This window comes from Schistocerca gregaria, chromosome 3 (assembly GCF_023897955.1).
Source record: "Schistocerca gregaria isolate iqSchGreg1 chromosome 3, iqSchGreg1.2, whole genome shotgun sequence".
In the NCBI taxonomy this organism is placed as follows: Eukaryota; Metazoa; Arthropoda; class Insecta; order Orthoptera; family Acrididae; genus Schistocerca; species Schistocerca gregaria.
Window position 1 is genome coordinate 714,505,264 of NC_064922.1, and position 27,533 is coordinate 714,532,796.

Sequence of the window (27,533 nt, forward strand, 5' to 3'; positions counted from 1 at the left end):
GAAGATGAGAGATAAATTTAAGAAAATGCTTTTCCAATTTTAGTGTCTTCCACAACACTCATTAAAAAATTCACAACTGTTCATATTAATGGATGTACAGCATAATTTTCATTACTTCTATATGTTAACACTGACAGTCATAAATGCAATTTAGCGAACACGTGTTGGAAACAAATAGCTAACCAGGGTCCTATCAACATGATCCTACGTACCTGGTACCTGGTAGAATTTTCACAGTCCCCCCCTCATAAAGTTACTTTTCTGTAATTTTTCCTAATCACATTTAGCAATATTATAATTTTATAAGTAGCTTTAATAAAAATTTACCATTATTGAAAAAATTTACACAAATGAACTATTCAGATAAAAAATATTGCAGCCAACAAATTAAATGTGTTATTGTTGCAAATAAATCACAAATCATGCAAACTTTCTAAAAAAAAGTGGATCTGACCATATAGTGGAGATACTGAGTTATAGATAGGCACAACAAGAAGACTATCACAAATAAGCTTCCAGCTAGCGAGGCCTCATATTTTTGACAAAGTCCTTGCTGGCCAATAGCTTATTTGTGACAGTCTTTCCATTGTGCCTATCTGTGACTCAGCATCTCTGCTATATAGTGAGTGGTGACTTTCATTTTCATAACATTGTTACATTTCATCCTGTATTTTCCACTGTTTAATGTCTATATCTTATTGTTTATGAGTACTCTTTAGTACTTTGATTTTAATATGATGTGTAATAAAGAACAGGTGTAGTTGTGACCATACCAGATATGCCACACTGCATCTCATAAAACCAGGTGTGGAGCATCACACCATATCCAATGTGGAAGGCAAACCATGCCATTCTACCATTTTTGAACAACAGCAAACAAGTTCTGTGCAGTGCTGGTCATCAAAGGGGAGTTTCTTACTACCAAGCCAGAACAAGGGGGTAATGTACCGAAAGGAGTAGCAGGTGTGTAAATTTATTTAACTTCTGTCTCAAAATGAGTGTCAAGTGGAATCATCAGAAATTAGGAAACTTCATAGACCTGTATTGAGAACAAATGGCACTGTAGAATCGGAAATATAATGATTACATAAAAAAAACACACAATGCAAACATATTCCTGGGTACAATGCTGTTCAGTACAATTCTGAAGCACCAGCTGCCTGCCAATTAACTCAGACCCCTACACTTCTATGTTCTCACATCAGGTAGCCCAGTCACCCATTCAAGAAAGATATGATGTGCTTCCCTATCAGTAATGTGGCTCTTTTCCAGAATCTGTTAACAATTTTATCTCATAAGTTGTACTGCTAATAAAGGGAACTTGAGATTAAGAATATAGTTTTTTCAGTGTATCATTATGAGCCATGCACAGTTCAGGAACAATCACTGAGATGCTTCACTTGGATATTTTAAATAGATACATAAAACATTTACACAAATCCAAAAAAACACTGCTATTGCTATTTTCTCTTTCAAACATACTGCATTTCTAAAATTAGTTATTGTTTCTTTACTACTGCTTCAACCATGGGCATCCACAGAAATGGCAAGATTCTAACATAGCCATTTCTTACATAAATGAGTTTTTCAGTTCAGAGATGTGTCATGCAACAAGAACTAAATCTGATACATGACACAAAAATCATTATATCCAGAGAACTGATGGTTATCCTTCATGAATGAGCATTCTATAATGGATAAAAACTCAGTAGTCCTCACACTGGTGAGCAGGTTGGGGAATGGGAAATTCCCCTTGTGCATGCCTATGGTCTCAGTCAAACTGATCAAAAGTCTAATGACATGCAATAAAAATATTGAGCTTATGATCAGTGTTTTGGGGGTCAACCAATGTCTGACTGGTCTGATACAGCTGCCACAAATTCCTCTCTTATGCAAACTTTTTCATCTCATAGTAGTACTTTCACCCCGCATCCTGTTATTTGCTGGATGTGTTCCAAGCTCTGTCTTTCCCTAGACCTTTTACCCTCTAAAGTTCCATCTAGTACTGTAGAGGCTATTCCCTGATGCATAACACATGTCCTATCACCCTGTTCCTGCTTCCATATGTTCCTTTCTTCCCAGATGCTGCAGGGAACCTCTTGTTTCCTTATCTTGCCTGTCCACCAAATTTTCAACATGCTTTTGTAGCACCACATATCAAACACTTTGATTCTCTTCTGTTCTGCCTTTCCAACAGTCTGTTTCATGCCATGAGACCACCATTCTATGTCCTGAAACTTAAGCCATGGTTGGCTGCTTCAAGGTCACTCTGTCAGTGCCGTGTCTGACTGCTCCTCATTGTGCAGTTTCTCACACAGTGTATATCTACCTCTACATCTCCAACTACATTCATACTCTGCAAGCTAATGTGAAGTCTCACAGTACCCTATAATACATTATAGAGAATCAGGGAAATGACTTGTTAAATGTCACTGTGCAAGCTATAATTAGATTAAACTTATCTTCACAACCACTTGAAATCTACCCCCTCGTTCTTTGTTGCTGACGCTGTCCACTATGGTAAAGTCTTTCCTGAAGATTTGAAAGGAGTAAGATTTATGATAAACTTTTTAGTTTACATATCTTTTCTAAGTTGGCTCCAGTTATTCATTCCTAGGGGTGTGATTCAAGAAGCTGAAATTATCATATTTTAGGTCCTCATTTCCAAATTGATCTACACAATTTTGAAGAATGTTGTTGCAGAATTTTCATTTTTACGTTAATTTATTTTGTCACATTTTACTACATCACAGTCTTTTGAATTTTCAAATTAACGAAGCCAAAAATTCCATTGTTCACCCAAAGTACAAAAATACCTACGATCACATCAGATTATTGCTTATTACTCTCTCACTCAGTGGAAATAACAATATTCCAAACAGTTTACAAGTTTTTTTGACAAATGAATCTCTATTAGTTTTCAAACAAAGATTCCAAGACTTACCAAGCGGGAAAGCGCCGGCAGACAGGCACATGAACAAAACACACAAACACACACACAGAATTACGAGCTTTCGCAACTGGCAGTTGCTTCGTCAGGAAGGAAGGAAGGAGAGGGAAAAATGAAAGGATGTGGGTTTTAAGGGAGAGGGTAAGGAGTCATTCCAATCCCGGGAGCGGAAAGACTTCCCTTAGGGGAAAAAAAGGACAGGTGTACACTCGCACACACACACACACACACACACACACACATATCCATCTGCACATACACACAGTCTGTGTATGTGCAGATGGATATGTGTGTGTGTGTGTGTGCAAGTGTACACCTGTCCTTTTTTTCCCCTAAGGGAAGTCTTTCCGCTCCCGGGATTGGAATGACTCCTTACCCTCTCCCTTAAAACCCACATCCTTTCATTTTTCCCTCTCCTTCCTTCCTTCCTGACGAAGCAACTGCCAGTTGCGAAAGCTCGTAATTCTGTGTGTGTGTTTGTGTGTTTTGTTCATGTGCCTGTCTGCCGGCGCTTTCCCGCTTGGTAAGTCTTGGAATCTTTGTTTTTAATATATTTTTCCCATGTGGAAGTTTCTTTCTGTTTTATTTACATCATCATCTATTAGTTTTCATTATTATTTGATAAATGAATCCAGAAGTAAAAATAATAAACAATACTAGGTGGCATAATTAATAATAGAAATTTTAAGTGGGCCCATTATTTCTTAATTTCAAACCTCTTTTGTAAAATTATATGAAACTTTTCAGAAAAACAGCTGAGGTAATACTGACCTTTCCAAAATCCAAAAAATATTACTGGTATTCGCTACTACTGTTGAGGAAAAGTAATACTAGAGGAGGATGTCCCTTTACACACTACAAGAGCCTTAGGCTAGTGGAGTACATTCTTAGATTCCTCACTTAACGCTAGCAATTGAAACTTTGTAAATAGGGTATTGAGAGATAGTTTTGTTGTAAATTCCCTGTATCCTACTACTGAAACCACAATATACAGTAGCTAATGTTGTGGGAACTATAAGTAATGATTTTTAAACAAGAATTTATCTCAACTATTTCTGGAGTCAAAGCTATCTGAAACCAAAAGCAAAAGGATAATCATAACTGCTTCATGATGGTTGGTATTAGGTTTAATAATTTTTGGAAACTAGTTCCTCTGCTTCACCTACCGTAATTTATTATTTTTTCATTAAAATATCACAACAAAGATTTAAAAGGAGTAGATTAATATTTTAGTGTATGATGTAACTGTGTAGATAAAAAAATCTACTCACCAAGCAGGTGCAGAAGAACACACTAATAAAATATATCAAAGTTTGCAAGCTTTCAGAGCCAATGGTGCCCTCTTCTGGCAGAAGGTTTGAAGAGGAAGGAAGGAGCCTTTTCTTCTCATCCTGTCAGACAAGTCTTCCCTGATCTGGACAACTCTTATGTACTCCGCCCCTTTTCCTAGACCTTGTCAGTCCTTTTCATGCACCCTTTTTCCTTCCTCTTCAACCTTTTGGCCAGAAGAAGGGTGCACTGGCTCCGAAAGCTTGCAAACTTTAATACCTTTTATATGTGTGTTCTCTTACCACTGCTAGGCAAGTATAGGTTTTTTAATCTATCAAATTACATTATACTTTCAGAAATTTATTATTGTCATTGATGAAGTAAATGCAGATAAAAATTGATGAAATATTACTTCAGAACGAACAGACCTATGAATCCTCTTCAAGAAAAATTATGCTAATAATTTCAGGTTGAGTCTTCTTTTCTTAAACAATTCTTGTTGAATAATATTTAAAATAAACTGGAATATCTGTTAACTACATTCATTAAGTACAGAAAGGGTGCTCTGAATAAATTTTTAGCTGTTGTTATCACTTTCGATACCATAATTTATATTCAAAGGGTGTATCCAGACCTTTTTCTCTCTTGTTGTGAATAACACATTTTTGTGTGAATGAACCAACACAGTTTTTGCCTCATACACTGCAAGTAATCAACTCATCCACCAATTTTAACAGCCACAAGGTAAAAGTTCCTGGTGGGGAAAATGAAATGCTGCATGGCCAGCAAGCAGTGCTGTGCCAGCAGTGAGGCTGCAGTGGAAATGTAGCAAGACTACCTGTGAGCAGTAGGAAGTGTATGCCAGCGGTTCAGCTGTACCATATATGTACCCTGAATGTCTCATTAATATCATTTCTGCTACTCCTCACTAGTTTTGTCTTTCTTTGCTTTACTCTCAGTCCTTATTCTGATTAGTACTGTAATCTGGTCATTCTATTCAGAACAGCATGTCTTGTAAACCTTTCCACTTTCACTGAGGATAGCAATGTCATAAATCATTGATATCCTACTCAGCACTATCAAAACATAAATCACGTAAAAGATTGCATCCACCATGCATCCTTCAATATTTCAGCACTGGTGTCATCCACTGATGATGTTTTCTATGTTTTTCCCCTTTCAGCTCATGACAAACAACTATGAAAGCAATACTTCAAATTTTCAGAGTTTTGAGTTTAATTTTTGTTGACATGCACCCATGAAAACTGGAACCATGTTGCACACCTATGAGCACTCAGCTCCATTCTGTACAGTTTTGCACTGCTCTGCATCATGTGTTTCTGTGTGGCGCAATGCATTCGCTGTGGGCATGACTCTGTGGTCACATCATGAAAAGTCCACTTTTGGTAAGACAAGCAACAAAGAAAAGTGCTTTGTGTGCATGTGCTACATGAGTAGTGAGTTCTAGTGGCAAATATTTAGCTCATTCTTAGTGTGGTTAGTGAGCACTGTTGGTAATTCAGGCTGTAGAATAAGCACCACAGGGAACTGTGACTATTTGTGGCATGCTGATAGTGGATGAGTGTGGATGAGTGCAGATAAGTGCCACCAATGTGCACCGAGACTGATCAAGACTCTACTCAGACTGAACACAGGTCGAAAAGACACAACACTTGCCTTCACATTGCTATAGACTTGACACATTAATGCATAGCCATCTCAGAAGATTAAAAATTATCTTATTAGGAAGATACACGAAAAATGGTTATAACATTTGGTTTATCATTGCTAGGTGGACCGAGTTAATAAACCTTAACTGTATTAGTGTTTTGACAATTTTTTTTATATTGCATAATGATTCAAAACTCAAAGTGCATAGTAACCATTAAAGCTTGATCAAATCAAAAGAGTACAAGTCGGATGGTACAATGACACCAGTTCACAATAAGGAGCTATCAGCTTATTGGTAGGCTACTATGCATTGTGCTTGACCTTAAACTATACCTGAGCATCATACAAATGTTTAACACACACATGTGTTCTACAGAGGGGAAAAACTTCAACTGTCAGTTCCACTTCATTGTACATAATCACAAGGACTCACCCGGATTCCTCACATAATTCTGTGTTTACTGATTGTCCAGAACTTTGTGAACAAACTATAAATAAATAGGAAAGGGGTGGTATGATACTGCAAGGAAAGATTGACAGATCAGTGAACCATTGAAGTCAAAACAATGCAGCAGGAGCAGACAGCAGTCCCTCAGAATCACTGAGATCCTTTGGCATGCCAGCCATGACAAAACTATTCCACTTCATTTGTAAGATGAATGGGACATTTGAAATACACACACACTTCAAAATTAATGTAGTAATTCCAGTTCCAAAGCATATGCTGACCAGTGTGAAAAATACCAAATTATCAGTTTAATAAATCATGGTTGCACAAAACTAATATGAATTTTTGTACAGAAGAATGGAAAAAATGCTAGAGACCAAACTCATGGAAGACAATACTGACCCTTTGACTTATCTTCGAAGATAGATTAAGGAAAGGCAAACATTTGAATACACCATTTGTACTTGTAGATTTAGAGAAAGCATGTGACAATGTTGACTGTACTACATTCTTTGAAATTCTCAAGGTGGTAGGGTTAAAATAAATGGAGCAAAAGGTTATCCTTAACTTGTCTAGCAACCAGACTGCAGTTATAAGAGTAAAATAACATGAAAGGGAAGCAATAGCTGACAAGTGGGTGAGACAGCTTGTAGTCTATTCCAGATGTTATTCAATCTGTACCTTGAACAAGCTGTAAGGGAAACAAAGGAGAAACTTGGAAACAGAAAAAAAGTTCAGGAAGGAGAACTAAAACCTGTGACACTGTAATTTTGTCTGAGATGGCAAACAACTTGGAAGGACTGTTGAACAGAATGGATTGTGTCTTGTAAAGAGGTTATATGATGAACATCAAATGTAATGAAATGAAGTTGAATTAAATCGGGCAGTGCTGAGGAAATCAGACTGAGAAATAATAAGCTAAAAGTAGATAAGAAGTATTCTTATTTGGGCAACTAAATAACTGAAGATATTAAAGTAGAGAGAAATAAAATTGTGTCTGGTAATAGCAAAGACTTAGCAAGCACGTACAGGCATCGGCCATCCACTGCACTCAAGTCATGCTGAAAACAGAGAAATGGAGGCTTCATAAGGTGAACAAAGGTGTGTAGTGTGTTTCCTGACAGCGGAAGGAGTGTGTGAAAGTGAAATTCATAAAAAAAGAATTTAAAAAAAATGGCACAAGCATGTGAAGATCACTGTATGCCTGTTATGAGGGTCAAGGTATGGCACAAGGAATTCAAGGAATGATCGATGTTGTTGGCTGATGGTGCATGATCTGGAACTTCACACCACATTACTGATACCATTGTCCAGATAGATGCCCTCATTGTTGAAGCCTGGTGAGCTACGTTGGCAGCCATTGCCCCAGATGTTTGATTTAGTGTCAGAACTGTAACGGAAATACAATGTTTCCCTTACATTTGTGCCATTTTTCAATGATCTTCCATTCCAACTCTCCTTCTGGTGTAAGGAAATGCCCTACACTCATGTGCTATTTTTTTGGAGCCTCCATTTATCTGTTTTCAGCACTACTGAGTGCAGCGGACAGTCGTCACATGCATGTACTTGCTCTGTCACTATGTGGGTGTGGGCTCATGCCCCTCTAGCAGCAAGTTTGGGGCCACAGCACTCTTATAGGGACCACATCTCCTTCCCATGCAGTGGCACTATGATCCCTTCATTTGTTTTTGAATGACCCTAATAGTTATTCATCCTGGGATCATCTTATTATAAAACAGGATTATCCATCACATACAATTAAAACAAATAACTCAAAAATACACCTACACACACAATATTTAAGTATGATTTTATGAGGATAGGACAGGTGCTTGGTCATGGTCATCATGAAAGAACCATCTTGACATTTACCTGACATGATTTATGAAACCCACAGGAAACTGACTCAGGATGACTGGACATAGCAAACTCCATCCTCACACATGCAAGGTGTGTGCCTTAATAACTGCACTATCTCATCTGCTTGGCCACTATTGTATAATGTTCTTTGATTTACATACAATTTGCTCCAGATAACTTATAGCATGAAACACAGTTTTGTTCTCCATTGCTGCACACATTAAGGGCACCCACTGGTGACTTCTGACCTATCAACTCCTGATATTCCCCTTGCACTAACTCCTGTCTGTTTGTAAAACTGATTCCAGGCCTGTACATGTCTTCACGTCCTCTCCTCCACCCACCTGAAAAACGGGGTCAGCATCCACCCGTGATGAGTGAGAAGACTGACAGGACATTACTGCCATACACTATAGATAGAGGTGGATATATGCAGTAATTGTTATCCTGCAGAAAAAAGCATGTGCATATGTGGATATCTGTGGGTCATCTGTGGACATCCACAATAATTCAATAATAACTGCTTTGTACTTAAAAATTGAAATCTATTATCAATTTTATTCTATGCTTTTGTCAGACTGAATTATCTGGGGTCAATGAACAAGACTAGGTGAACTGGCACCACAGGCACTGACTCCAAGGGGCCTGAGGCAGCCCGAGACCCCTCAAAAATTAGTTTGGGGAGGAAGAGCCCCCAAATAATTTAAGAAAATTATTAGTTATATTATGTTTTGTAAAATCACAAAATTATGTTCGAATTTTTTATTTTCCTTGTTTGACGATATTACCTTTTAAAATACAATCATTAACGAGTTAAAACAATAATTATTACAGTAGTAGGCAGGTTAACTGAAAATGAGTGGTGTACTGTGGGTACACCTAGAATTTGTCCCTTTGCATAAACGTTTGGGTAAAGTCTGGTGCCAGTGGGCCAGTGTGGCTAAATAAAGCCCACCCTGCTGTCACAGTCATTCAGTGTGGATAGTTTTGTCCAGTGCATGCTGAAGACGTGTTTAGTGTTCCGACTTTAGTGTCTAGTGGACTATTTTATATGACTATATTTTATTCATTTACTTTAGTCTCTTAGTGTATTGTAATGGATAAATTTGTTACCAAAATGGTGCGCTTGGAAGTTGTTGATGCTGCAAGTCAGCCTCCAACAATTATTGTGTTGTCAATTGCTTCATCGTTTTCAGGCGAGAACCATTCACAGCTAAAATCTGGACAATCCAGTTACAATTTCCTTAAAAAATAGAAGATGCATTTACTTCCTTAGGACTTTCTAACTGGAAAGAGGCTTTAGAAAAATTCTGTCTTCATGAAAATACATTTACACATAAAGAAGGTGTTCTGAAACTAAATTCTATCACTAACCAAAGTGTCCCCTCCCAATAGAATGAACATTAGATAGTGATATGAAGAAAGGCCATTTAGCTCTTGAGACAATTTTTACTACCATGCAATTTCTATGCCGACAAGGACTAGCAAATTAGAGGGCACAAAGATGCAAGCTCATTTTTTTTTTATTTTTATTTTTGTAAGTCTGAAAGAATGACATACCTGAGTTTAAAGATTGGTTTGGGCATTCGGGGTACAAGTGGACATCCCACGATATTCAAAACAACATCATTGATCTACTAGGAAAATTTGTGTTGAGAAAGGTATTGGCTTCAATCAAGAAGACTGAACATTTTTCTATTATGGTTTAAGAAACAAGTGATTCTTCGATTCATGAACAAGTGTTTTGTATTCGTACTGTTGATGATTCTTTAATCATCAATGAAGACTTTATTGGCTTGTACAAGACCTCCAACACTGAATAACAAACTCTGTTTAGTATTTTAAAAGATGTTTTTGCTCTTGATGTGTCAATGGATGACTTAAGAAGACAGTGCTATGATGGTGGTTCAAATATGAGAGATAAGTTCAAAGCACTGAAAAAGTTAGTTTTGGATATACAACTAAAAGCACATTATGTGCACGGCACTGCTCACAGTTTAGACCTGGCAGTTGTAGACAATCTCCACCTTCTTATGTCTATGAGAGATATTATGACTTTAGCCAAGGACTTAATAAGCACCCGAAGGAAATCCAACAAAAGGATGGGACTTTTCAGAAGCACACGCTGTGAGAGCGCTAACGAACAAGCTGGTCTATGACCCGTTTTGATGGACTATGTGAGCTTCTAGTATCTTGAGAATACTGAAAAACTTTGAAGAACTTCTAGAGCTTTTTGAAACATTTTCTGCAGAGGACAAAACTGAGGCACGTTACAAATGTGCTGGCTACCTTGAGTCAATGTTACAATTCAAGATTTATTTCTTTTTACATCTTTATTGTCATGCAATGAACCCAGTAGAGGATTTCAATGAAAAAATTCAATGCCATCAAATAAGTGTTACTAATCTGGAAAAAAATATATGGGGGCTTGATTTGTATACGGAATGGAAGACATGATAGTTTTGAAGACTATTTGGAACTATGTTTAAAAGAAAAACCTTCACAAGTTGATGATCCTTCGCTTTCTCAGGATCAAAGTACACCAAAGAAGAAGGAAAACAATGAAGCCAACTCACCATACACTTTCAAAATCCTAAAAGAATGCTACAAAGATATTTACATTGAAGTTTGTCAAATGGTGCAATCTTGCATTACTGAGCAGTTTGCTTCAACTGGACACATACAGGTCACTGCACTTGAGTAAGAGTGCCTGCTTTTAGTAAACAGAAGGGAAACAAATTTGGAAAAATGAACTGATTTTTTTAAAAATTGCCTAGACATTGAGAGACTGTGCTTACACTTGAATATGTTAGCTGATATTGCTAATAAAAGACAACTGGTCTTAAAAACATGTTTGATGTAAGAAAGTACATTACACAAGAGCCTGCAGTTGGAGAAATGTTACGTGAAATAGTGAAGTGCATTAAGCTTCTCCAAGTAGTTCAATGATGACAACAACAACATAACAGTCATTTAGTGCCCTTTTGAAAAAACTTTTGTTGTTCTTCATGTCCTCGGAGATGTTTTGGATGAATTGGATATCTGACCAGTGATCAATGACTTTGTATTCAGTAATCCACTCAGATGGCTGACATTTGCACCTTTCTAAAGACACTCTAGCCTAATAATGGCATTTAGAGCAATAATAAAAATCTTTATAAAATAGAGAATTAAATACATGCATAATGTTAAATTTTCAGGTTCAAAATATTAGTACTAATTAAGTACTAATTGACTATATTACTATAGTACTGTATTAGTTATTTTCAAATACTTAGATATTTTTAGGGTGCAAGACCCAATTACAACCTACTATTTACACACTTTTTGACTGAAAGTGGTTAACTGTATTAAAGCATTAACTTCAAGATATTGTTTTTATTTAATGAACCCTGGGCCTTATTCAAAGTAAGCTTAAATGAGACATTTCACTTATTAATCAAAGTGCTCTGACTGTGCAATAGCAATAATTTATGTTTTATCCTTTTAATGATGGTTTAGAATTTATTTAAATATAATTTCTGTCTTTTCAGAGCTATATATTCACTGCTCTGTAATAGTCTATAAACATGATTATTACTGCAAATTAAATTAGCTCTTTACATAAATAACATGCATGTTTATGTTTTGTTTCTTTTTTCAAAGCCAAAAAATGTATTAGACTTGTTGAGTTTAACTTAAGGGGGGACACTGTCACAAGTGGTAAAATATCAGTGGTCACAGGTGTCAGAGGGATGTCTTTTTTAGGATAGGGAAGGGGGATAGAAAACGAGTTTTAAGAGAGATTGGCAGACACACTCAGTTTGAAAAAATAGATGAACAGGAGTCAGATTTTAGCATACAGCCTCCATTTAAACAATGTTTAACAGAAAGTAATCAGAAACTGCCAGTTCATCTTCACCAAAGCAGTTATAATCCCATGAGTATGCAGTTTCAGTTATCTTTATTACACCAGAACATTCCGGGACTCAGAAATAGAGTTGATGAACTACTCATTTGTGTCGATGAAATGATTTCATCTAACAAAATTGACATAATCTGCCTCTCTGAACATCAAGTGACCACTGGTATAGATATGTCAGACATTTCAGGATTTAAGCTAGCTTCCTACTTCTGCAGAGTAGATATGGATGGAGGAGGAGTTGCCACATTTATTAAAAACTGCCATAAATTAAAGAACATTGACATTAATAAATTCTGTTTAGTGCAGCATCTAGAAGCATGTGCAACAGAAGTAGAGTTCCATAACAGATCCTATATAATAGTAACTATTTACCGAGTGCCTACAGGAAATTATAATCTGTTCATAAATCATCTAGAAGCTCTTTTGGGTTATTTAACAGTAAGAAACAAAGAAATTTTGATTGCTGGTGACTTTAATACAGATTTTCTAATTCAATCTTCCAGTAAACATTTACTGCAGTTAGTAATGTTGTCTTTCAATCTAACTCACACTGTAAACTTTCCAACTAGGATCACTAAATCCTCAAGGACAGCCATTGATAACATTTTCATAGACAAATCAAAGGAACAAAATCATACCATAAAACCTGTAATAAATGGACTATCAGATCGTGACATGCAGCTCCTTGTTTCAGATGTAAATTCTTAGCAGATTATCAAGACTGCTAAATCTGAATACAGGAGAGTATTCAATCAACCAAAAATTGAGTGTTTTAGAAAACTGCTCAATGATATGAACTGGGAAGATGTTTATAGTGCTCATGACATGGATGAAAAATATAACACATTCATGAACAATGTCAGTACCATGTTTCAAAACTGTTTTCCTCTAAAAGTTACTCAAATTAAACAGAAATCTATAATAAAACCATGGATCACACAAGGAATAAAGATTTCCTGTACGACAAAAAGGAAAATGTATCTGTCGACCAAGAATAGCTCCAATGCTGAGGATTTAGCTAAATACAAGGAATACTGTACAATATTTGAAAAAGTAATTCAGACATCTAAACAAATACACTACGAGAAGAAGATAGCAATGTCAGGGAACAAAATAAAAACAATATGGGATATAGTGAAAGAGGAGACTGGTAGAACCAGAAAGGAACAGGAGCAAATAGCACTAAGGGTAGATGACACATTAGTAACAGGTGGGCATAGTGTGGCAAATCTATTTAACAAGTACTTTATATCCATTACTGATAGAATGGGATTGTCAGGATCAGTAAATAATGCCCTTGAATATCTGAAACTAGTCTTTACAAACAGCTTCAGGTACATGAATGTGTCACTCACTTCACCAAAAGAAATAACTTCCATTATAAAATCTTTAAAAACAAAGTATTCTAGTGGTTATGATGAAATATCAACAAAGTTAATTAAGGCATGTTCTTGTCAGTTTAGTATAATTCTAAGTTACTTGTGTAACCAGTCAATTATAACAGTGACATTTTCTGATTGGCTGAAATATTCAGATGTTAAGCCTCTATGCAAGAAAGGGGATAAAGAGATGCCATAAAACTACAGACCAATTTCACTCATGCCAGCATTCTCAAAAATTTTAGAAAAAGTAATGTACAGGCAGCTTCTCAACCATCTGACCACAAATAACATATTATCAAGAACACAGTTTGGATTTCTGAAGGGTTCTGATATCGAAAAGGCTATTTACACCTACAGTGAAAATGACTTAATTCATTAAATAATAAGTTACAAGCAGCAGGTATTTTCTGTGATTTGTCAAAGGCATTCGATTGTGTAAACCACAACATCCTTTTACATAAATTAGAATTCTATGGTGTCATGGGCAGTGCTGGAAAATGGTTCAAGTCATACCTCGCTAACAGGAAACAAAGGGTGTCAGTGCAAGTGACTAGTGAATTAAGTCATTAGTCATCATCAGAATGGGAAGAAATTACATGTGGTGTCCCACAAGGATCCATCTTAGGGCCATTGCTTTTTCTTGTGTACATAAATGATCTCTCATCAGTTACACTGCCAGAAGCAGAGTTCATTTTGTTTGCAGATGACACAAGTATTGCAATAAATAGTATGTCAAGTGTAGTTCTAGAAAGATCTGCTAATGATATTTTCATGGATATTAATAAATGGTTTAAAGCTAACTCACTGACATTAAACTTCGAAAAGACTCACTATATGCAATTCAGAACCTGGAAGAGGTTTCCACCCAGCATATGCATAAAGTACGAAGAAGAGCAGGTAGAAGAGGTTGACAGTCTTAAATTCCTGGGATTACAACTTGATAATAAATTCAGTTGGGAGGAGCACACCACAGAACTGCAGAAAAGCATTAACAAATCTGTATTTGCAATTCGAGTGTTAGCAGACATAGGTGACATAAAAGTGAAAAAGCTTGGATACTTTGCCTACTTTCAGTCCATAATGTCATATGGTATAATATTTTGTGGTAACTCTTCAAGTCAAACAAAAGTTTTCAGAGTCCAAAAGCATGTAATACGTATTATTTGTGGAGTAAACTCATGGACATCTTGTAGAAACCTCTTCAAAGAACTGGGTATACTAACTACTGCCTCTCAGTATATTTACTCCTTAATGAAATTTGTCCTAAATAATATATCTCTTTTTCCAACAAACAGCTCAGTTCATACATACAATACCAGGAACAAAAATGATCTGTACAAGAACTTAAAAATACTTTAGTTCAAAAAGGGGTCCACTACTCAGGAACACTCATCTTCAATAATTTGCCAGCAAACAAAAAAAATTTAGTTACAAATAGATATCAGCTTAAAAGGAGCCTGAAAGACTTACTAGTGGCCAACTCCTGCTACTCCATTGACGAATTTTTTAATAGAAACAAATGATGTGTTGTATATATTTATACTATTAGTATTGTTATTTCAGCTTTAAAAAAAATAAAAAAAATAAAAAATAAGGTGACATGTTCCACATCCACGAGGATCTCCTCAACACGGATCTATGGAATGAAAAACTAATCTAACCTAAGAAAATCTTATCTCCTGGAGCCTTAGGTTATTGAGAGTACAGTTTTAGGGTCTCTAGTGTTGATCATATGACTCTAAAATGCTTAAAAATACTTTAAAACTCACTATTTTTCATATAAAATTTAGAAAATTTTCCGGGGCAAGAACCCCCCCCCAATATTTTTTATAAGTTGGCATCCCTGATTGGCACCATACATATGCTGTAATATTACCTGAAAGCTGGAAATCTGTCAGTGTTCTTGGAATGTGTGCAAGGCCCAAGTAAAACAGAAGTCTGTTTCCATCCTTACCTTATGGCTATGATCACTTTAGCTGCACCGAGGGGACCTGCACCTAGTGACTAGGTGTTCGCATGACCACTTTTGTGCAGCCTGTCTCACGCATTCTTAATGATGCTAAGAGTATGAGGTCAGTGATCATCTAAGGTGCAATAAAATACCTTCCTGCCTTTCTATTGTGTTAATTTTTGAAAGTTATATAATATGGTGAGATATTGGCAGGTGTCTGCAATCTGCGGCATGCCTGCGCACTTGATTATTCACCCCAAGACGTCTACTTGTTTAAGAAACATGAATTTCTCTAAGACATTTCATTTAACTTTACAATGACAGTCTTTATAAAAAAAAATTTTATTGCAGTGGATGGAATGCCACTGTATAGGTTTGACTTTGTAGTGCTTTGGTGAATGAGGTAAGTGTTGATAACATCTGCATGGGCTGTGGGCAGTGACATGCTCTTCTGGTTTACCACATTTTTAAATGTACGAGGGTGAGTCAAATGAAAACCTTAAATTTGTAATAACAAATCGAAATTTTGCGCCGTTATCCTGTAAGTTGGTAAGCATGCTACAAACAGCATTCAGAATGGCCTGTAGGTGGCAGTATAGTGCAGATGCACACATACCGTCGCAGTGTCAGTATAAAGATGGCCGCCCCATTTGTGACTTGCACCAGGAGAGAACAGCATTCTGTTATTTGGTTTTGCATAGTGAAGGTGTGAAACCTACTGAAATTCATCGATGAATGAAGGTTCAGTATGGTGATGCATGTTTCTCACAGCAGCAAGTCTACGAATGGAGTAGGAAGTTTGCAAATGGTGTGACTTCAGTGGAAGATGCTCCACAGAACATTGTAGCAGTTGAAGCCATAGTGTAGGAAAACCACTGAGTGACACTAATGATATTGCAGCAAGTTTATAGATTAGTCATGGGTCAGCACACCACATTGTGCATGATGTGCTCCAGTTTCACAATGTGTTTGCAAGATGGGAGCCAAGCAATCTGACTCCTGAAATGAGAGAACGACGTGTTGATGCTTGTGAAGAACTTCTTCAGAGCTTTGAACGAGAAGGTGATGACTTCCTTGCAAGAATCATTACTGGGGATGAAACCTGGGTTCACTTCCACCAACCGGAAATGAAGAGATTAAGCAAGGAATGGTACCATTCATCATCACCAAAACAAAAAAGTTTTGAACAGAACCATCAGCAGGGAAGGTTATACTGACTCTCTTTTGGGATGAAAAAGACATCATTTTGGAACATTACATGCCTATAGGGACCATTGTCACCAATGTATCATACACAGATCTCCTAAAAATCATCTGTGGACTGCAATCAAATTAAAGGAACGTGGATTGCTGTCAGCAGGTGTCCTTTCACAACATAACAATGCAAGCCCCCACACTGCCCGTACCACAGTTGCAACAATCACACACCTGCGTTTTGAATGTCTTCCTCAACCAATATACTCACCAGACCTTGCCCCCAAGTGATTTCCAGATGTTTGGACCACTCAAACATGCAATGGGAGAAAGAAGTTCTGTTCTGATGAAGAGGTATGCCATGCGGTGCATGAGTGGTTATGCAGACTATGAAAATAATTTTTTTCTAAAGGAATTTATGCTATTTGTAAGCACTGGAGGACTTGCATTGAGTGTGGGGGAGATTATGTTGAAAAGTGATACAGCTTTGTACCACTTCTGCACAATAAATAATATTTTTTTAAAATATTTAAGGTTTTCATTTGCTCACCCTCATACATTCTATATACATCCTATAAGCATCTGCCCTACATCTGAGTAAATCGCATTTCTTTTGCAGCAACAGAGTTCAGTTATGCAATTAAAAAAAAAACTGCAATGTGATTAATAGGCTCTTCTAGAATGAGCTGTTCTTTGGAATCTTTGTTTCATAATCTCACCCCAGCTTGTTAATCACAGTCACCATACATACACTGATCTGAAAAACTTAAGAATAAGATAGATAAAGCAACATAATATATTAACTACTCAGTTGAAATGAAAGAAACTATGGGGGCATTTTGACTGAGGTTACCCAGTTGTGCACAAAAGCTGAACATCACATAACTTAGAGGCAGAGTGACTACAGCTGAAGGAACAGGAGAAGACACATGAGTGGGAATCCGCAAGTTGTGATGGTGCACTGAGGTGGTGTTCTTCATTACAACATGAACCAGAGTCAACATTTATATACCTCACATAAGAATCACCAGGGAATTGAAATAAGGACCAACTGTGATTGATGTAGCTGAGGATTCTGGTTTTATTTACAGCACTGTTATATGTGCATGAGGAGCATTCTGAACCACAGGCACTGCAATTCATAGGACAGGACATGGTAAATCATAGTCAATTACATTAGAAAACCCTAGCATTGTGAACAGGCATGAAGGGATCCACATAAAAAAGTGCGTGCAGTTGTAACCACATTTAACAGGACTACAAGGCAGGCAATCTTGCACTCCACAGTGGCACGGTGGCTGCATGGGGGCGGCGTCTTTGCACAAACACCAGTACATTGTGTTCCACTCACATCTGCACATGAGTGGCACTGTCTGCAATAGTGCTGAAGGCTTAGAGACTGGACCACGGAGGATTGGGGGTCACATGTTCTTCTTTAATTAGAGCAAATTCTGCCTGAGAAATGATTCTGGACATACCCTCATACGGTGGGAATGCATAATGCACCAAGAAACATGATTGTTTTAGTATTCCAGATGTTATGTTATGAGGAGGCATAAGTTGCATGGGTGTACTGACCTCCAAATCTTTGAACATGGTACACTCAGCAGTCAGTCTTGTTGTGACAATGCACTACTTTCCCAAGTGTATCTTTTCAAAAGTACATTATTTTGTAAATCCTTATTGCCAGTTTTATAAAGGCCTCATCACTGCTGTGGAGGCCAAGTTGCCACTGTTGTTATGGTAGACCGTGTTTGTGAAACATCTTTTCGTAGAGTACATCACTAAGACAATTTCTCCCTGCCACTATTACACAGCTATGCCCCTGGGTCAGGTAACAGGAGGAGAATGAATGTTCCACAACCCTCCATCAAATTAGTAACGAAGTCACGCAATTGAGTTGGAAAGGTTTACTTACCCTTGTGACTTGTGAACAAGGAAGTTGGCAACACTGCTTGTAATATAATGCAAAAAAAAGCCCTCAATGGCTAAGTGCAAATAGTTGTAGGTAAAATTCACAGTACATAGCAAATCCAATTTACAACAACTGTCCGTTCACTTCCAAGAGTTCACTAAATGATGTTCCCTGTCTAAGTCAGCCCTGGATGATGATCTACAACCAAGTAGGCAACAGCTGCTCATCTATCTTCCAAGTAGGCTTCTGTCCATTGTCATCTGGTCATTGGCGGATTGTACTCAGACATCAACTAGCTGAGGCATTCCTCACCCTCAACATTGCCCATGGCAATGGTGGAACTTGCGCAAGTGGCGAGTCTCTATGGCACTGCACCAGCTCACATATTTGCATCTGTGGTGCTTTTGCCCTGGCTGTATCTTGTTTGGATGACACAGCATATTCTGCCCTGACTTCATGTTTATGGGTGAATATGTGCAACCATAGTGGGCAGTGCAAGTGAAGGAGAGCCTGGAATGATGGGATATTTGGCAAATGGATTGGCCTGCCTAGCTCCCTGACTTAAATTCTATCCAGGACAAGTGAGATGCATTCTGGAGATATACTGCATCTTGTCCACATGCACCAAGGACCATCCAACAGATGTCAATTGTGCTGCTAGAGGAATGGAATGTCCTACTACAAGAACTTCTTACCAACCTTGTGGACAGTGTGGCAGCATGTTGCAGAGCATGCACTGTTGTCTGTAATCAGCACACATTCTTTTAAGAACCATGTCCCTTCTTTTGTAATGACCAGAAGACTGTCATAAATTGTGATGACTTCAGTGTAATTATTGTTTTTGAATTTCTGTTCCATCACATTGCATATTTCTTTCAGTTACCTTTTGTAGTATACTGTAGTATTTCTTTCTGTGTATGGTCCAAGTGTTATTGGCCTATAGTACTTGGTAGCAACATGTAACATGAAAGTTACATGCGTCCTTAAGCTTTGCACATCAGTGAAACATTCAGTATAAAATCAGCGAATATATTAACGTTTGTGTTAGGTGCATTTAAAAGTGCACTATATAATGGTGTTTACAGTGAGAATAGTAACATTTTGAAATAACTTAGTATTGTGGTAATTGGTGTTCACAGGAAAATGGTTATCTTTATTATGAGACCTGTGCTTAAAATGTGAAAATCATCAAACAACTTTCTCCATTTGCATGGAAAAAATATGTTTTGTACTACTCCTATAAACAAAATGAAAATGAATTTGAATTTTATATGACTGCCATTGAAATAGGTCTAGCCTTAATTCACATCAAAGCTGAGTGCACACATCAACAGATGAAATTTCAGGCCACACATAAGCCTTTTACCAGAGAAGTGGCAGATAAAACTGCTTACCTAAACTTGAGTTTCTGCAGATGTGGATAATTGTCTTGTGTATGCACTGAGGATAACATTTTTCTTATCCATGCAGATCTGTACCTATAAATCTACGCACACATTTTTTTAATAAAAGCACTGCACTGTGATTTACAGAGTATTATAGTTATCTCATTTCATTACTAACCAATTCTATGAGTCCTCTATGTTATCTGTAACTGTGTAGTATGAATTACTTATGAAGAATGTTTTACCTGACTTTAGTAAGCTTTTCACCTTGTTGGGCAGTGTATTACACAGTTTTATTTCTTGTTAGAAAGTGCAGTTTCCAGTTTTTTGTTTGTATTTCCTTGGTAAATGTAAGTCCAAACAAGTTCTTATCCCATGGTTATGTATACAATTTTTAATGAAATGGTTGGTAATATCTTCCCTGATATTCAGATCAGGCTGGTATATGTATTTATTTGGTGCAGTAAGGATGCCATTTTAAATAGTTCTGTAGAGGCAGCCATTCTGAGAATATTTGAGATTTTTTGCAAAATTTTATTTCAAATATCATTTTTCATTGAGTCTTTCCTCCCAGAATAACTTCATCAGTGCCTATGTGCCAACCCAGCCCCTCCTTCAGAACAGAAGCAGTATATTCCAGTAAAATCTGCTGAAGACACCATCACTTCACCCATTCTGGCATCTCTGATGAGTAAACTGGTGTACCCATACCACCAAGTTAATCAATAGGGAATGTAGGACATGAGTCAGATGTGCAGTTTCTGGAGGGTCCTGGAGGGCAGAGAGGCACTGGTCAACTCTCTTTTGTTGTAGCTATCACATAAAGCAGATGCTCTTCTGTTTGAGTGTTCATACAGAGCAGACAGCCATGTGCTGTCTGTGTCCCCTCAACAGTAATGGCAACCAGCCATATGAACATAAATTGCCAGCTCTTCTATTTTCTGCTCTGTCCATTTCTGTGTTCAACTGTTAGGCTAGTAGCCAACCTCTACATCCACCTCCTTTCTGCATCCAAACACCGAGAATATCCCCCAAGTTTTCTTTAATCAACACTTTTATTTCACTGCCCCTCTTCCGATGCTTACACACTCCGCTCCACATCCCGTATAGACTTTCATAAGGAGCCCAGCTATTACTTCCCGTTATCATTGTTATAACCCTTTTCTCTGACTTACAAACTGAGTCAACATTTCATGCCTTTGATAAACAGAAAAGAATTCCATAGCTAACAATTGAGTATGTAGGAATAGTATGTCATCACAATACACTCGCTGTTACAAGTTGATGACAGAACCCTAAAAGCATGCTGATGATATTCTTTTTGCCACTATCTTTGTATGTTCATTTCATTTCAACTGAAAATCAATATTCAAACCTTAAAACTCTGTATTTGAACACTATCTATAAATTTATCTTCTATGTTTAATGTGGCAGTTTTATTTTCCCTCTACATGGAAGTGCATTCTGTTTGTTTTCTTTATATTCAATGTTAATTTATTACATACTTTCCAATTTTAAACATCACCGAGGATTTCATTTGCTTTCTCTAATAGCTCTGGTTTTTTATCAGTGATTACAAGACTCATGCCATTAGCAGAGAGCTATTTTTCCATGTCTATTTGGAAAACCACTGACTAATTTGGATCCAAAACACTTCCCTGAGGAACACTTGCAATTTTTTTCTGGCTGAAACTTATTTTACAAAATAATTTGTCATCAGCAGATGTGTGAGCTATGTCTACCATTTTCACTCTGTTTTCCATGTAAGACTGAGATAGTATTACATGTATTTTAGGAAGATTTTGTTGCAATGTCTATGCAAAACCAGAGTCATAGTTATGTATAAAATTTGCCAATTTCAGTGGAATGTCTCTTATTTTACCTCCATCTTTGACTTGTGCAGTATTATACTTGTGTCTGTCTTTTCCAGTTTCATGCTTTTTGACTCCCAAACTACTTTACATTTATTTTCTGCCTTATATATTATTTTGTCATTTCATTATTTCTTGCATAGGTGTTTTTTCTCTTTTTTTTCTTTTTTTTTACCAGTAATAATAAACAAGAAGTAGTGGATTACTGTAGTGCATTTATAGAGAACTGAGAAATTTAAGTGTTTGAGAGGACTTTCTAATATCAACAGTTATACATTTATTTCATTAACTGCCGAAGTGCCTACTTTTCAAAATGTTTCCCCAAAAATTAAACAACAGAAGCTCCACAACAACATTAGGAAACAATATTAGGGAAAGGATAAATTACTACTCACTGTAAAGAAGACATGTTGAGTTGCTGACAGGCACTGTTACATATTTAACTTTCAACCAAAGTCTTCTTCAGAACAGAAAATGCATACACATTCACACAAACAAGCACACCTCAAGAGCACATGAACACCATCTGTGATAGCTCAAATAGAAATGCATCTGTAACATGTGGTGATCTGGAATGGGGCATGGATGGAGGAGAGGTAGCAGGGTACAGGTGAAGTGAAAGAAGAACACTGTGTGATGGAGCGTGCAGAGACTACGTAGAGACATGAGAAGGTTGTCAGGTGCAGTGTCGGAAGCTGTGGAGCAGAGAGGTGAGGAAGCAGGGGGGATTGGAATAGAGAGGAGCAGGGAAGAGGAAAGATGTGAGGGTGCACTGGCAGAGGGTGGCAAATAATGAGGGTGATGGGATGTGAATAGGGAGGAGGTGACAGCACAGAGGGGGCGGAAATTGTTGCCTTGGGTTTGTGGGAATAGTACTGTTAGTTGAGGTGGCAATAATTTTGGGAGCAAAGAAAGGGTTGTAAGGACAATTTCCATCACTGGAGTTCAGAAAATCTGGTGGTAGAGGGGAGAATCGAGTTGGCCTGGGGTGTGAAGCAGCCACTCAAGTCAAGCATGTTATGTCCAGCTCTGTGTTGTGCCTCAGGGTGGTCAACCTTGCTCTTAGCCACAGTCTGGTAGTGGCCATTCATCCTGGTGGGCAGCTGGTTGGTCATCATACCAATTTAAAAAGCTGTGCAATGATGCAGCAGGGTTGGTACATGAAATGGGTGTTTTCACAGGTGGCCCAGTTCCTGATGGGATAGGATAAGCCTGTGACAGGACTGGAATGGGAAATGCTGGGTGGATGGATTAGGTAGGTATTGCCTCTGGGCCTTTCCCAGGGATATGACCCCTGTGGGTGGGGGTCAGAATTGCGAGTAGCATAGTGATGGACTAGGATATTGTGAAGGTTTGATAGACAATGGAACATTTGAGGCTGGTGGGAGGATTGTGGGAAGGGGGGAGGGGAGGGAGGTGAGGGATAGCAAAGGTGATCTATTTGTAGACTAGGTCTAGGGGATACTGCCTTCACATGAAGAACGCCTTGGTGTGACTTTCAGCATACTGGGCAAGGGAGTTTCTGTCACTGGAAGTATGTAATTTCTGAGTGACCAGGCTGTATGGGAGCGGTTTTTTTTTTTTTTTTTTTTTTTTTTATGCTTATTGGATTCCAGCTGTCAAAACACAGGTACGGTTGAAGGTTGGTGGGTTTAAATCTACACCCAATTGTCAAGAAGTAATGACTACACTGTCTTGTACAAACATACATAATAAGTATAATTTGACTATGAATTTCTTACAATTACAGTCTTCAGTACTCTTCAAAAGAGTTTATTGAATCTGGTAGCCAACAGTTTGTTTTTGTGTACCTTTTTATCATAATTTTGTGGAGGTGATGATTTATAGCTTTTAGAAATTAAAAAAAATCATGGTGTGCACACTACTATATTGTCACTTTATTACACAACTAGTTTCAGTCGTAAATAGACCACCGTCATGTATTTTGTGGTATCATCATCAGAAATATGAGAACCCACAACCAGTATCAAGCATCATATCAGCAACCAACATCACAGTTTGACTACATATCAGAAACACATACAGTGCATCTGTGGCAAAGCACGTGGCAAGACTGAAGTGGCATGTGATCTTCAGCCACAAATGCATCATCAAACAAGGTAGACTTCATGATGTATTCATGACTGAAGGTCACATGCCACTTCAGTCTCTCCATGTACTTTGCCCCAGTTGTACAGTAAGCTATATGTGTTGCAGATTTATAGCTGAATTGACATGTTAGTTGGAGATATGGTGCTTATTAGTGGTTATATGTTGTCATACATCTGATTAAGATGTCATAAAATAACTCAAGATGGTCTGTTTATGACTGAAACTGTTCATGCAGTAAAATGACAATGCAGTTGTGTGCGAACCATGAGTTTTCAAAAAAGGATTTTATTACCTTTTTTTATATCAAAACAGGCTTTTCTCTTTAGGTGGCAGAAAATAAGGACAGAGTGTCACTAAAGGCAAATGTTAGAGACATAAGAAATGGAACTGTGGTAATCATTAATAAAATAAGGAAGCAAGACTGGAGTTGTTCTCACAGACGATAAGGTAACTAGAAGTGAAGCGAAAAGTCAAACATAACAAGCATGGCTGGAAACTAGCTCTTCCCTTACTGCCTACTGTAGCTGAGGTAGTAATAATTAAAATAAAAAAAACTATAGAACTAATCTGAAGAAGATAGACTTTATCACTGGATAAAAAATAAAAATCATATACCGAATTTTAGTCAGTGACATGGATGTTATATTTGTTGGAATGTATTTATTGTATTTGTATACTTTATTGTATATGCAGACAGCTTCTATATCATTTACATCAGACTAAAAAAATTGCACATGCAAAATAAAGAGATTAGATTGGTTGACATCTGGTGCAATGGTGTATGTAAGTTCCTCACTTACAATGAAACTACAGCTGCATGCAATTTCTGAAGTTCCATTTTTATCTGCTGCCTAAATACAAAACATCATAATATGTAATCTGATCTATTCTTTTGTTTACATAGAATGCAATAATTTAAAAAATCCTAGTTTTACAAGCTGTAGAAGCTAAATGTTACTTCAATGAAAAATAGAGACCACAATGAATAATACCATCCACAGACATTTTGGCTCATTTTTATACCACATAAATATATGAAATTTTTCACACAATTCATTTGATACAGTTGTTGCTCCTATCTACCAAATTACAGTTGTAACAAACAGTAAACACCAAAACATCTGACTGTGTTTGAGAAACAGATATCACGTACTTCATCAGATTATACTTTATTAGTTACAACAGTGTCTAAGATAATGGTCTTTATTAGAAATATTTATTTATAAATGATACAGAGGAGCTCAATTGTACTCATTTGAAACCAACTGCAACTATTACTATACAATAACAAACAGACATAGGAAAGTGTGCACACACAAAACATTTTTACTTACGGTAATGACCCTGTCTGCCAACACCTTGACAGCAGCTGGCCCCGTTACTCTGCAATGTCCTCTTCCTAGCTGCCCCTCTGCATTGCGCCCCATTGTTATTACTGCACCATTATCCATGAGAACAGCTGTATGATTGGGACCCAGTGAAATATCATGAACCTTGGCTGGAATGCTTTTCACTCTTTTCAGCAATAATATTTTGCCATCATTTTCCTTGCCAACAGTTACAAAATGCAACAATACAGAATTTTTCAAGAAAGTAATGCCAATTTTAGTTTGAACAGAAAGATCCACATGCAGAATTTGATTGATGGCCTAGAAAATATCTAGATATCTACCTTGACAGAAAATCCCAGCTTGTCATGAGTATTACGTCCACAACTAAGCAGAAAACCATCTGTGGTAATAATTGCTGTACAATCAACACCAGTGTGCACAGACCTGACTACTGTTTCCCTTGGCAGAGGCACTTGTTGTGGTTCACATCTGTTTCACAAAAGATCACATCTAAGACCAATGTCAGATGATTATTACAAGAAATACTATAGAAATTGTGACTACAATTCTTTCATGAAAAGTCCACTTGATAGTATTCATTGTTGATTTTCTTATTTGATATTTGTATTGGAAAGCAGAGACAGGTTTTTTTTCCTTATTTGTTGTTGGATGTCATGCCCACAGTCAGTAAGGCAGCTGTAGAGGGAACAATTTCTAAAATTTGAAATCAATTAATTTCAATATGTTTGAACAAATCTTTGGCTAATTTTACATAGGTAACATAGAGAAACTATTCAGAATTTTGAAGCAGAGACAGGGTTTTTCTTCTTCTTTAATGTTGAGTGTCATACCCACAGTCAGCAAGACAGCTATAGATGGAACAGTTGCTAAGATTTGAAATCAGATCATTTCAATATGTTTGAACAAATCTTTGGCTCATTTTACATAAGTAAAATAGAGAAACTATTCAGAACTTAAAAAGGAATATATAAACTAGAGTTGTTGCAGTTAGAAATTCAATATTTTGTTATAATTTTGACTTATTTAATACTCAAATTGTTCATTATTGGCCGAATTGAAAATACATTTTAGGACTAAGGCTTATTCACAAAACCTAAACTGAATGATCAACCTCATTTTTCTGGATGCACATCATTTCCATTACTTCTCACAAACAGTAAAGTACTGAACTTCTCATTATTATGGTGTAATGATGATGCGGAGTGAATCAAACAAGTTCTCTACTAGTATTAATAATATACATTCACTCATGAGTTGCACAATTTCGGAGATCAAGAGCCCATACAGTTCACATGCCTGCTTATAAAGGCCACTTGTGTTGGCCCCCTGGCATACTCTGGTGAGATGCCAAAGAAAGAGTTTTATTTAAGCGATTGCAAATGAGTGCTTGGTTTGTTCTATAACTTATATTACTATTGTCCGGTTCATGTGTTCAGTGCTATACATTGTACCTTACGTGTTTCTCTATTAAGTACTACTTTCTATTAATCAAATTTGTTCTTGCTATAGCAAACTTGGCAATGAGTGAAGTTTACATTTTCTCCACATGTTTGTGTCAGTTATCTGTCACCCAATGAATGTTTTAATGGAAGAAATACTCCAACATATCATTCCCTAGCAGCAAGGTTTCATGAAACAACAGCAAGCACTCACTACTGCTCTGAATCGAGTGGCATCTGTGTGTTTGTGACAGGTTACTCTCCTGTCAGTGCAACCATCATCGTTTCCAACATATGATGAATCAGCTGAAGACTGGGACCCCTATGAAACTTGGTTACACCAACATTTCAAGGTTTTTCATATGGATGAAGCAAACCTGTGTAGCGCTTTCTTTCTTTCCTGGCTTTCACCACATATTTATCAGACATTGTGCCAACTTGTGCATTTGAACTAACTGGCCACCTTATCACTTGATGAAGTGTGCAAGCTTTTCTCAACCTATTACTGTGACAGAATGCATGTCATTGCAACATGTGTAGAATTTAACCATTGACAGAAATGCCCAAACCAATCTTCCAAAGCCTTGGCTGCAGAATTACAAGGGTTGAGCCGTCACTGTAAATTTGTTCACAGGTACCCATCAAGAACACTAAACTGATCGGATAGTGAATTATGACATTATTCATCTTGCCGCAGAAAGGGAAGTCCATGAAAAAGCACTTCAATGTGATAATTCGATGCTTACATATGTTCTCAATATGGCATGGTCCTTTGAAGTGTAATGGGCTGCAGGTGACCAGATTGCTGCCTGGGGAGAGGTATTGGAAGT

At 37.2% G+C, this 27,533-nt stretch overlaps 1 protein-coding gene across 1 annotated transcript in view; it reads right to left on the reverse strand.

The window, feature by feature from the left end:
- LOC126354056 (serine/threonine-protein kinase Nek8) overlaps window positions 1–27,533 on the reverse strand; it is a 305,150-nt gene that overhangs the window by 66,490 nt on the left and 211,127 nt on the right. Inside the window, exons 16-17 of the mRNA XM_050003414.1 lie at window positions 25,585–25,732; window positions 25,247–25,459 (exon numbers count right to left, since the gene is read on the reverse strand). Of these exons, the coding sequence (XP_049859371.1) occupies window positions 25,247–25,459; window positions 25,585–25,732 (361 nt within the window). The remainder of the gene's footprint in view (window positions 1–25,246; window positions 25,460–25,584; window positions 25,733–27,533) is intronic.